General features: G+C 33.4%; 1 protein-coding gene across 3 annotated transcripts in view; it reads right to left on the reverse strand.

Annotated features, from left to right (window-relative positions):
- LOC145662325 (uncharacterized) overlaps nucleotides 1–12,772 on the reverse strand; it is a 194,883-nt gene that overhangs the window by 76,037 nt on the left and 106,074 nt on the right. For all 3 annotated transcript variants that reach the window (XM_081727786.1, XM_081727788.1, XM_081727787.1), the window contains exon 2: nucleotides 1,500–1,607. In XM_081727786.1, the coding sequence (XP_081583912.1) occupies nucleotides 1,500–1,570 (71 nt within the window). In that variant the 5' untranslated portion in view covers nucleotides 1,571–1,607. The remainder of the gene's footprint in view (nucleotides 1–1,499; nucleotides 1,608–12,772) is intronic.

Below are 12,772 nucleotides of genomic sequence, written 5' to 3' on the forward strand. Positions count from 1 at the left end.
GAATTGCAGAAATGAAAGTTTGAAAATACGATGGCCAAACAGTAAATACATTTTAGCCAACCAACAATTTACCGATATTTTAACCAACTGTTTCGACTTCACACTTCCAGTCGCAAATTGACTTCTTTTTAAAAATTACGTTGGCGGTGGAATTATAGCGACTGCGATGACTCGCGAAGCCTAGGCTCTAAGCCAAGCATAAAACTGCTTTGCCTCAAGTGAGAAGTATCGGAAGAACTCGGTACGATTCGTGAAACTGCCTTCTGAATGCACAGTTGAAAAAACGTGAGCAGAAATGCACCAATAATATTTCCAAATTTAGAAGACATGGCGAAGAAATGATTTAAAAAAACTCTTAAAGAACTATAACACGAACAATAACATCATAAACGTAAACTGTGTAGCCTACTAGAAGAGTAGCTTCTGAAAAGCGAAACTACACACCGCATCTAAAATGCAGCTTTCTTTTATGGGATGTGAAACTAAACTGTAGAACCAACATCAAGAGAAGCTTCTCTATATGAAATGTGAAAACATATTGTATAGGTTGTCGGAAGAATAAGTTCTTTCTCAAAATATAAAAGTAAAGTAAAAAATTTTTTGAAACTGACAGTGAAGCTATATGGCATACCTGAAAAACTACTTCCTTTCATGAGATGTAAAAGTAAAGTGAATACCCTATCTAAAAAACAACTTCCTTTTATGGGATGTAAAAGTAAAGTGAATACCCTATCTAAAGAACAGCTTTCTTTTATGGGATGTAAAAGTAAAGTGAATACCGTATCTAAAGAGCATCTTTCTTTTATGGGATGTAAAAGTAAAGTGAATACTCTATCTAAAGAACAGCATCCTTTCATGAGATGTAAAAGTAAAGTGTATACCCTATCTAAAGAACAGTTCCTTTCATGAAATGTAAAAGTAAACACCCTATCTAAAGAACAGCTTCCTTTCATGAGATGTAAAAGTAAAGTGAATACCCTATCTAAAAAACAACTTCCTTTTATGGGATGTAAAAGTAAAGTGAATACCCTATCTAAAGAACAGCTTTCTTTTATGGGATGTAAAAGTAAAGTGAATACCGTATCTAAAGAGCATCTTTCTTTTATGGGATGTAAAAGTAAAGTGAATACCCTATCTAAAGAACAGCATCCTTTCATGAGATGTAAAAGTAAAGTGTATACCCTATCTAAAGACAGTTCCTTTCATGAAATGTAAAAGTAAACACCCTATCTAAAGAACAGCTTCCTTTCATAAGATGTAAAAGTAAAGTGAATACCCTAACTAAAGAACAGCTCCCTTTTATGAGATGTAAAATAAAGTGAATACCCTATCTAAAGAACAGCTTTCTTTCATGAGATGTAAAAGTAAAGTGAATACCCTATCTAAAGAACAGCTTCCTTTTATGAGATGTAAAATAAAGTGAATACTCTATCTAAAGAACAGCTTCGTTTCATGAGATGAGAGAGCACTTTTTGTAACAAGTGAAATATATGACCTACCTGAAGAGTAGCTTCCAGAAGCACCCTAGCCCGGTGCATGTTGCCACTTCTGCTGTGTAGGTGATTGTCATGATGGAATATCACCTTGAACACAGCCAGGCTTCCTACCTGCAAAGATAATAAAGAAAAACATGATTTGTATCACCTTTTAGTTAAGATGTTTATATTAATAAAGTGTTTCAGACTTAATGCATATGGATGAGCGCAAAGTACAAAAATGCACAAGGTCAATGTGAAATGCGACAAGTTACGCACTTCGCTATTATTTTTATCACTACATTTTTATATAAGGTCTACATGCTGTACATATATAGGACTAGTCGTATTTTTAAAAGAATACGAACACCCTAGTGTGTTTCAGTAACTATCTACCCTTACATCTATATAGGGATGCAACAAACAAAAACATATAATTTTCATGGTTTTAAAGATTTTCTCAAAAGCAAAATAATGCGTGCAAAACGGTGAAAATGGAAATATTTCAAAAAAAAATATATGTAAGTGTTCAAATTCGTTCCAATATGACTGTATATGAATGAACTCGTATATTCATAAAGGTACATAATTGATATATAGTGGACCTTCGTTAATTGAAATATGGATAATTCGAAACAGTTGATAATTCGAAAAAAAATAATCCCCTTGAAAACTGTATTGAAAACAATGATGAAAAATTTTTGTTAAATCGATTTTTTGAATCTTCTACTTTGATAATTCGAAGTAATGCAGTACAAGAATTTTATGTTGGGTAGATTGCATATAGAATAATGCAGTTTCAACTGGTGCAGCCATACGGAAGAGTGACAGAAAAACACAAGCCATCTGGTGATGGTAAAGAAGATGGAGATGAGATACAGCGACAAAGTAAAGAATAACGTGTGCCAACCTCATGTGAAGCTACCGAAATGTCTAAAAATTTTAAGGAAGTTTACTGAATTTAAATCAAATTGTTATTAATTATTCATTTTCGAGCAGTAAATGAAATTGAAGATTTTGTTGACCGTGGAAAATCAATCAAATCAAACCTAACAAAGATTACAAACTTCTTTAAGTGAGAACAGAAAGATTATTGCTCGTGTACGTGGTTTTGTGTGTTAATTCAGTGTATGTGGTTTCGTACTTAAGTATGTTTTCCATGGTACATAGATTGCTTAATTTATGTGAGAGTGAATGTCGTTCGTTTCTTTGCAGTATTATATCACCTCTAAAAAATATGTTCCCAAAAAAAAACAGTCTAGTGTATATTAATTTCTTTCATGCTTCGTGAACTGAACTTTTATGCTTCGTTCGTTGCCAATATAGATAGTTCTGTTTGCTGGATATTAGGTATTTAAAAGTGTGTTTTTTTTTTTTTTTTGCATAATTCGAATTTTGTATAATTCGAACTTTTTTTCGTGTCTCCTTGGACTTGGAATTAAAAAGACTCCGCTGCACTTAGAATAGTATGGGTGCATGGATACTTGTGGTATTTATAAAATCTCTTTTATTGTTAGTGCTTAATGGAAAAAATGTCCAAAGATCAGGCAAATAAATAAATAAAATAAATATATACTAATTGATAGATCTGAGTAAGTAAAATAAAATTATATGCGTTAGTGTAAAAGCTCATACGTATAATTTTCGAGGAAATTGAAGAAAACAAATTATTTAATAAATCTATAAATTAATGTCGAACGAAATCTACATAATCTATTAAGCTGAGACTGATGCTGATATACTCTCTCCATTATGACTGTGAAGATGACAGTACGTAGAACAGGTAACGAGATATAAGCCAAAATTAAGGTTAACGCTGAAATTTTAATTTCTATTAAAGTAAAATATTGTATGGTACAGAAACTGTTCAGATGTAATGTTAAGGAGTTTCTCCCGTTCCAGAGAGCTTGGAGAGAAAGATAGGTAGTAATGTTGAAACTATTTTTTTTTATTTATTTATGTTTTTATTTTATTTTATTATTTATTTATTTATTTTTTGCGTGACTCATCGTATTCTTCTTGTATTGTTTTGGAGACGGCACCCGTTGGCTGCTTTGATCTTTGTAGAGAAGCACATGTAGATATGAAGGGATATTGCAATATTGTCCAAAGATAAGAGATATATCAGTTGATAGATCATATCAGGCTTACCAAAATGACATGGTTCAAGATACATTCCGAGAAAATCCACAAATATGAACTTTTATGCTTCGTTCGTTGCCAATATTGATAGTTCCGCTGAAATAGCTTTTTATAGCTATTTTTATGAAATATTTGTGTAAAATGTTAGAAGAAGAACGATATAATATTTAACATACACTCCTAACAATGATACACATTCTCAATGGCGTATTTAAGGGCGGATTCCAGCTTACGTCCCCCTCAAAAAAATTTATTTACTACTTTAAAGTAAATGAAATGTTTCATATTTCCAGGAAAAAAGTTAGCAAACCCCCCGAAACAAAATCGTAAATACGCCACTGCACATACTTCTAACAGTTATAAACACACTACTTTAATATCTTACGACATTTGGTTATGTTAATTCGATGATTTTCACAAATGTTCGTGTATGTTTTTCAAAACTAGAAGCAATGGATAACAACTTACAGTGCAATTAGAACTTCGTAATGTAGGTAGTAGGAGTTACATATTATCCAACATCTTGATTAGCCCAAAAGTACGTAGTTTAAAATGCAATATATATGTATTAAAATATGACAGCATAAACACATAAGCAGTATACTTCAAGAAATAAATTATTACAACCAACTGCAGAATACTATAATTGGACAGAAATAAAATATATAACATTAGGAATAAAACTTTAAATAACATTAACAAGAAAAAGTAACATATCACCTGGGAGGTAGTATCTCAAGGAAAGAGATCTTGTAGCGGGCAGTTACATGGAATATTAAGATTTTATTTCATCTGGTAACCGCTCACAAAAGTTACTATTGTTTTGTGTAACACTTTTGCGCACCAGAGCACAGTTCCACTAATGGCTGTGGCTTCTTACTGTACACTACGTTCTGGACGGTTTGTCACAAGTGATGATTTAGAAGAGTTAAATCAGGCGAATTGGGGGTACCCAATCACGCACCTTTGTCCTATCCAACGTTCCAGTACCAAAAATAAGCCCTAATGGATGGTAAAATGAATATGTCCAGCATCTCTAGTAACTATATTTTGGAGAAAAGGGCGGTTCAATCAGTCCTTTTGATGATGGCCTATTACAGACATTGAGTCTTCTGCTCTATTTCGGGCACCCTGTACACACATTCTTAGATATTCTCGAATTTCCAGTACGATTTCAGACACTGCTCGCTGCTCGAATGACAACAATATTTGCATCATCGATGCACTTTCTAAACCGACTAGAACGCATCACATCGCTTGGCGCACCGCATCGATTACCACTAACCTGTTATTGAAACCGCAGCCAATACAAATTAAAGGTATCGCATGTATAACATGTTTCTAAAGTGTGTATACATATTTTTAACAACCCGGTACATGATTAGAGTTTCAAGCATGGTTGTTGGAATTTTCTTCAGCCCAAGAATACCAGTAGTTTTGGGGGGGAGAGGTAAAACCCACAATAACCCCACTTCAAAAATATAGTTAAAACCGTGGATTGAAACGATAACCTTAGGTCATTATTAGACATGGGATTTATATGCAAATTCACATTTGATTGCTTATATGCATCTTTGTTAAACTTGGTAAGAGTTTCTAACAACAGTAATACAGCTGGAATCTGAAGTTTAATAGTACATATAAACGCATATTTTAAAGTTTAGAGCATATATTAGTGCTTAAGACCATATTCAGCATATTCTATAAGTTTTTTATTTCATATGTATGCTTATAGCAAGGAATAAATTCAGTTTTAGTTTTTATTTTCAATGCATTTATATGTCTATGAAACAAAGCAGCTCCGATGTAAGCGTCTTTGCATCAGATGATGGAAGAATGCCTAATTTATGGAGGGTCAATAATGTTAGCAACCGATCAGCAGAGCAAAGACGCTCATAATTGCCAAACCGTTAAGAGAAATCAGATAAAGACATGGTAATATCGCGTCGACATCAACTCAGAAACATGAGACGCGAGAAATGTTGCTCAATGAATGCTTAGCTCTAGCTTATGAAGTTCGGCACGAGCGAAACCAGTTCCTGATAAATTCGGACACCCTGTGGAAAAGAAATTGACGGATGTTATTACCAGAAACTCTGACTACAAAACAACTGAAGCTATGAGAAAATACCTTCAGAGGTTAAATTTCAATTCGTCAGAAAATATAGATACTAATCTTGCTCCTCCCCTCTCTATAAATATAGTCCAATAACATTTATTGATGTTAACAGGTCCTTTTCTGGCTTCAAATGTCACAAACTGATATGGAAACATGAAAAGAAGCGTCTTGTCACGTACTGTAAGTCTAATTAAGGGAAGGACTAAATCCTTAAGCACGAAAACTTTATATTTCACGTGCAAAGTTTCTCACAATGTTTTGGACAATGTTTTGAAAATGTTCTCTTTTATTTCATTATTAGTGCATATTAAGTGCATATTTTAACACACTTAATAGCATAGTTGCATGCATATTTCACGAATTTAAGTACATAAAAATCCGATGTCTAGTGATTATAAATATTCTCTTCAACCGTGTTTCTCAGTACACATCTAGTTTCAGAATTTGTTTAAATATGGAGTATAGTAACAGATGAAAATAATACTAAAGAACGAGTAATTGGTGAAAACATTGAAATTGAATCAAACGGCAATCTTACTAGTGATCCATTTATTATTGCCAATCTTTTCAACAATCACTTTACGAATATTCAGAAAACTACGGGTCCAAGTAGTCAGCCACCTTCCGAGCAGTTATTGTTTAACAAAATAAATAACTCATTGTTTCTCCGCCCAGTGTCGGAAAATGAAATTTTAACAATAATTAAACGATCTTAAAATAAATGGTTCACGGGTCTAGATGAAATACCAATGTCCATAGTAAAAAGAAGTAGTATTCATTTAGCAAGACCGTTACATTACTTAATAAATTTCTTTTCAACTCGGTGAATTTCCTAACAGATTAAAACATGCAAAAATTAAACCTCTAGATAAGAAAGGGGTAAAAACAAATGCAGATAATTTTAGAACTAATCTCAATACTTTCTCCTTCCTCAAAGATATTTGAATCTGCAATACTTAACCAAATTGTTGCTTTTCTTTCCAAGCACAACATTATTTCTACGTCGCAGCATGGATTTCAAAAGAACAAATCAACAACTACAGCAATATATAATTATATTTAACAAGTACGGGAAGCATTGGATAATGGGAAGAAGTGTCTAGGTATTTTTCTAGATTTGTCAAAGGCTTTTGATTTAGTACCCCATAATATGTTTATTGAAAAGCCTATGGCTTACGCGGAGTAGTAAATAACTGGTTAAAATCCTATCTGGAAAACTGGACTCAATCGGTCGAAATAATATACACGGATAAAGAAACGTCATCCCGTAGTCATTTCTTGTCACAATCCAACCCAGTTTTAAGCGGTGTTCTACAGGGCTCGGTTTTGGGACCTGTCCTTTTGCTGCTATACGTTAATGATCTTCCTAACTGCATTCACTCATGGGAGTCAACTTTATATGCAGATGATACAAGTATTCTCATTACAGGTGAAAAATACGATACACTGCAACAGAAAATAATAATAATTAAAAAAAACATAAACGATCGATTACAGAAATGGTTTATTTTGCACGGTTTAAAAGTAAATATAGAAAAATCAGTGGTCCTGAACTTTCACCATTTACGAAACAAACATACTCATGACATAAATGTATAAATCATGAATTCTGACTCTAAGTATGTAACTTCAACAAAATTCTTAGGTCTTCATATAAGTAACACCCTTACTTGGGATACTCACATAATGTCGTTACCACAAAAACTTAATAATGTTTCCTTGCCTTGAAGGTTTTAAAAATATTTTGGATATAAATAGCTGTAGAAGCATTTATTTTGGCATATTTCAACCTTTGTTAATGTACGGCATTATCTTCTGGGGAAATGATTCAAGAAGTAAATGAATCTTCCATACAAAAAAAAAAAAAAAAAAAATATCCAATGCGAGACTAAACGAACCATATAAAAATATTTTTATAAGACTACAAATATCACCACTGCCATGTCTTTATGTATTACAGTTATTAATTTTCACGCGCCAGAATCTTAATACATTCTTTGCCAATAAAGTAAATTTTCACTGTCATAATACTAGATATAGGGAAAATCTCCACATTCAAAACCACCATTCATCATTGTTTCAAAACGGTCCCATATACTTAGGTCCAATATTATATAATAACCCCCCCAAAGATATTCGTAACATTGAATCAATGAATGTATTTAAATCAGTTACAAAGAAGTATCTACTGGACAATTGTTTTTATTCAGTGGATGAGTACCTGTCTGCTAAATACAGCTTGTAGATTGTATAGTGTAATTTTGTCTCATATAACATGTCTCATATTCTGTTTTGTTATTGTTTTTTTTTAGTATGTAATAACTATTTCTTTGTATCTTATTTATTGACGTGTCCGATTCATACGCTCGTCTTCCTTCGAGCTTCATGTATGACTTATGGATGAAAATAAAATAAAATGAAATACGTATTTATTAAGAGTTCTCGAGTACAGAATACTAATGTAAAAAATATGTTTGGGGATCATGCATAACGAATTTTGTTCGCGCTTAATCAAATTTGCTATAATTGTGTTCAACTGTACCCGGAACAAAAAGCAACGTGACTACATTCCCTTTGTTTTTGTAGTAAATAATCGTGTATTAATACACAAAAATAATAAAATTCCTTTCTCCAAGTGTGAGTTAATTACAGAGGAAACTATAGATATGCCTCTATTTTCTCAATGTTACATGTGGATAGTTACATACATACAAACAAAAAAGTTGCATTATAAAAGAAACAAAATCACATGTTGTGATAATATCAAATGCATATACCAGACGTTTTAAATCAAAGATACTAGAAACGTTTCATTTGAATACAAGGTACGGGTCAAACATTAAATATTCTCCCTGCAATTTATTAAACTAAATCATGTTATGCTACACTTATTACTGAAATATTTACGTACAAAATAGGAACAGAAACATATTTTCGGAAAACTTCGTTTAAAATAAACTCAGCCCCAAAAGTAAAATACTGTTTGTGGACTTTTATCATGAGAAATGCCTGTATTACGGTTATTAATGAAATATTTGTTTATATCAAGTCAACAATACATGAGTTGTATTTAAGGAAATCGTAAATAGTAAATCGGGAAATTCTTCATCCTCCTTTTAGACCCCTATTATTTATTTATTTTTTTTTTTTAATATTCGCTTTTGGCATTTTTTTTAAAGTCCCGGAAAGCTACAATTATGCCAAATTTCAACTTTTCACGACAACCGGAAATATCCATTGTTCATGTCAGTTCATGCACTTTTATATATAGTGAGGGTATCTATATAGTTAGGATATAAACATATAGATATAAACATAGATACATTTTTAAATGAGGCGAAATTGTGTAGAAATAAACCCTAAAACAATACCCGTGTACAAGAATAATCGAAATTTCTACTCTACACATTTTAATCTTTCCAGATTTTTTTTTAAAGAGAACTTTGCGATACCTACAATATATGTAATCACACTATTTTTCTGACTACATCTGGTGATTTCATACATAAGTCTATGGCTCAGAGGGCCAATTTCACTTATATTTGTTATCCTAAAGTGTTCATGTTATGAAATTGTAAAATTTCTGTCAGCCTGTACCTTTCAGTTACAAACGCATAATTTCTTTCCCGTTATCAACAGTTATTTTTCGAACACTTTCAGGAAACCATTACTGTTTTTTAATTATTATTATTATTATTGTCATTTGTGAAACGGGAAAAACAAAATATGATTGATTCCACGTAACACCTAACAAAGTGAAGATACTAATAACAAGTAACAAACTACTGTAATTATTGAATACAAAACAGTCTAAATTTCAGCTATGTCAAGACTTTTTCTTCTTTCTTTCTTCGTAAGTTCATCCGTATACGCACGCGAATATCTTGGACAAGTTTGGTAAATACTATCTTTGAGCTACGTTTGAACTTCTTATTCTAAAAGAACACCAAGAAAAAGCGGCACTCTTTACAAGGAGCTAAAATGCTCGTTTTCTATATGGATCATTTAATCAACTAAGGGACAGAGCAATCTGAGATATTAAGAAAAGGTTTACGGGGATATAATTGACTTTATCCTTGACGAGTTTTTAAATGGAGCAAAATGTTCAGCTCTGCAGGTATTTTATGGCAGTGATTCGCAACCTTTTGTGCCTCGCGACACATCGTAGCTCAATAAGGCACACCAAAATGTAATTTCGCTCATGTAATGTTGATATTGGTACCGCTAATGCAAACATGTAATATAATCATTATTTATATTATTATATTTCCTACTACTACTATTATTATTATTATTATTATTATTAAACAGAAATAGACTTTTGAATTAATTTATTAATAATTTATGAACTTGAAATCACTGTAGATGGAGTGTAAAAAATATAAGAAAATGCACTTTTCTATTAACCCTACTATTAAAATAAATAATTATACGCGTATTCATACTTTACAGTAATGAAAATTTATTATTTATACAATATAATTATGAAAAATTCGCGTCACACCTTTCACCTTGTGCTGGCAATCCGGTGTACTGCGGCACACTGGTTGTAGATCACTGTTCTATGGAAGATGATGATTGCCCAGGTGAAAGCAGACCTGTCGGAAAAACTGAAATGATTGACGACAAAGTTCGGGTATAACCAAAATGCACGACCCTATCAGGAAAACATTTGTGAGGGGCGGCACGGTGGCTCAGTGGTAGAACGACCACCTTTCATGCGTGGACTCTCTGGTTTGGTTCCGTAAGTTTAAGGTGGACAACAACGTGTTTGTGAGTTTTCTTAGGTACTCCCTTTTCCTCCCCCTTTCTTATTCCACCAATTCTTCCATCATCATAATTTATTTGCCTTAATCATCCGTCTCCCTTAGCCTAAAGGAGATCATCGTGGTTTTACATTAGATCTCGTGGGAGCAAATAAAGATACTGTAAACAAATAATAATGGAGAATTTACAGAAACGGGAGCTGTGGGCGCTTGTTATTTTCCACAAAATTCCTTCCAGCACTGAGCCTTTTGTGTCATTCGAAAACACGAGATACCTTCCTAATTACCGCACTGTACATGTTTAAAGTACTTAGTGTCTTGTGTGAAGATACAAATACAATTTAAACTACAGTGGGGTATGGGCTGTACAACTGAATACTGGTGTATGTAGTGTATAAAAACACATTATTGTTATCTTAAGGGTCAGTCAACAATTTCAGGAAATGCAACAAATCATGTACTCTTTTCACACACGATCTTTTGTCGCTTTCGTGCAGAGTAAAACATAATAATCAGAGTAACATCCACAGGGAAGGAGAAAAGTGTATGTAACCGTTATTCACTTGAGTCCACGTGATCTTCAACAAGGAACCCTGTCGACTTCTATTTTGAACAAGTGGCCTCTAATCGCTAAGTCTCTTGACTTCGGTGCGAGCAGTCCCGGGTTCGATTCCCGGTGGGGGCACTCGGTCGAAAAAGTGTAAAACAAATTTTCAGGCCAGCCATCCTGAATGAGGTTTTCCTCATTGACACCAGGCAAATGCCGGGATGATACCTAACTTATAGGTCCCAGGCCGCTTCCTTCCTTCCCCAATCCTTTCTTCCTTCCCTTTTCCCGGATAGCGTGCTTGCCGAGGGACGTCATCCCTCAAACTGACGGGCTAGCATGGCCATAGATGCCGAAAGCCCACAAATCTAAATCCTAAATCCTATTTTCAAGAACTTTACCCAATGCTGGAAATGAAATGAAAGAAAAAAGTGGGAAAGAAATCTTCCTCCATTGATTTGAGCAAATCTTTGTTATTGGACTTACTTAAAGTTTACCTTCTAGTTGTTTAACCATTTGATCGTATTCTTCGATCCTATTTTCTAATTCTTATTCTAAATATATTTTGTCGTCGCAAATATTGGCGAGGAATTTGAAGCTTAAAATATAGACATAAAACGATTTAACGTAACATACTGTTTCGTTTCGGTGGTATCTCTTGTATTTTACAAGAGTTTTACAGACTTGCTCGATTGAATTTTGACGATCCTCGTAAGAACAACATGTAACTTTCCAGTTCTGTGTTTCTCACACGTTTATACTCTGTTAAACCTTGTAGTTATCTTTAAGTGCAATGGTGATTGCTATATAAAATAAACATGCACTGATTACACAGACCTGCAAGATTTTTCCAGCAAAAGTAATTTCATGTGATATACGTTAGATTTAGTATCCTTATGTAAAAAATATACTAATTGTTTCGTATTACGTACAGATTTGACACAAATCCTTCTCATGTTTATGCTAATGGAGCTTCGTTTTCTTAAATAAGGTTTGGATTGTGTGTATGGAATGCAGGTATGGACATGTCTGAGATAAAATATTGTATGTCCTCTGTTTTGGAGTGGATTAGGTAATTATCAAGTGATACCTAAACAACAAATATAACAGTTGTAGTTTGTGCATGCGCAGTGCCAGACAAGGTCAATACACCAAGTTCTTTTGTCTGAGAGGGGATTCTGGGAACGTGTATAACGCTTTTGTCTAGAAGTTACAACGTACACTTGAAGTCGATCCGTGAGTGAGTTTGTGTTAAAAATAGCAAGTGGCAGTGATTTTCGGAGGCGAAAATGTGTGAACAATCCAAACTCTTTCTGTTATATATGTGGCCATTATACAGTGTGCCTGTAAAGTTGCGCAACCCAAAGTTTGATTGCGTATATCTTTTGATCTAAGAATGATAAAGACCTGACTTGAAACAAATGTAAGCATGTTCTATGTAGATATTTTCGAGATCATGACCAATGCTCGAACTTGTAATGTTTTTGTGTAGTAACGAAAGAAATTACCCTAAGTGTAAAATAAAAATGTGCAAAATGAAGAAAATCAATACTTACTTGCAGAAAACTGATTTCCTGTGGGTGAATTTCTGTGTATATGCATAGTATGCATCAACATTTATTCATTGGTGAGAAGATGTGACAAGTTGATGCAATGTTGCCACTTAAAAAGGCTATTTAATGCAAGTCCTTAAAATGGGTGTTTTTGACAGAAACGCGGCCCC

The sequence above is a fragment of the Thermobia domestica genome, chromosome 10 (assembly GCF_964235325.1).
Source record: "Thermobia domestica chromosome 10, izTheDome1.hap1.1, whole genome shotgun sequence".
In the NCBI taxonomy this organism is placed as follows: Eukaryota; Metazoa; Arthropoda; class Insecta; order Zygentoma; family Lepismatidae; genus Thermobia; species Thermobia domestica.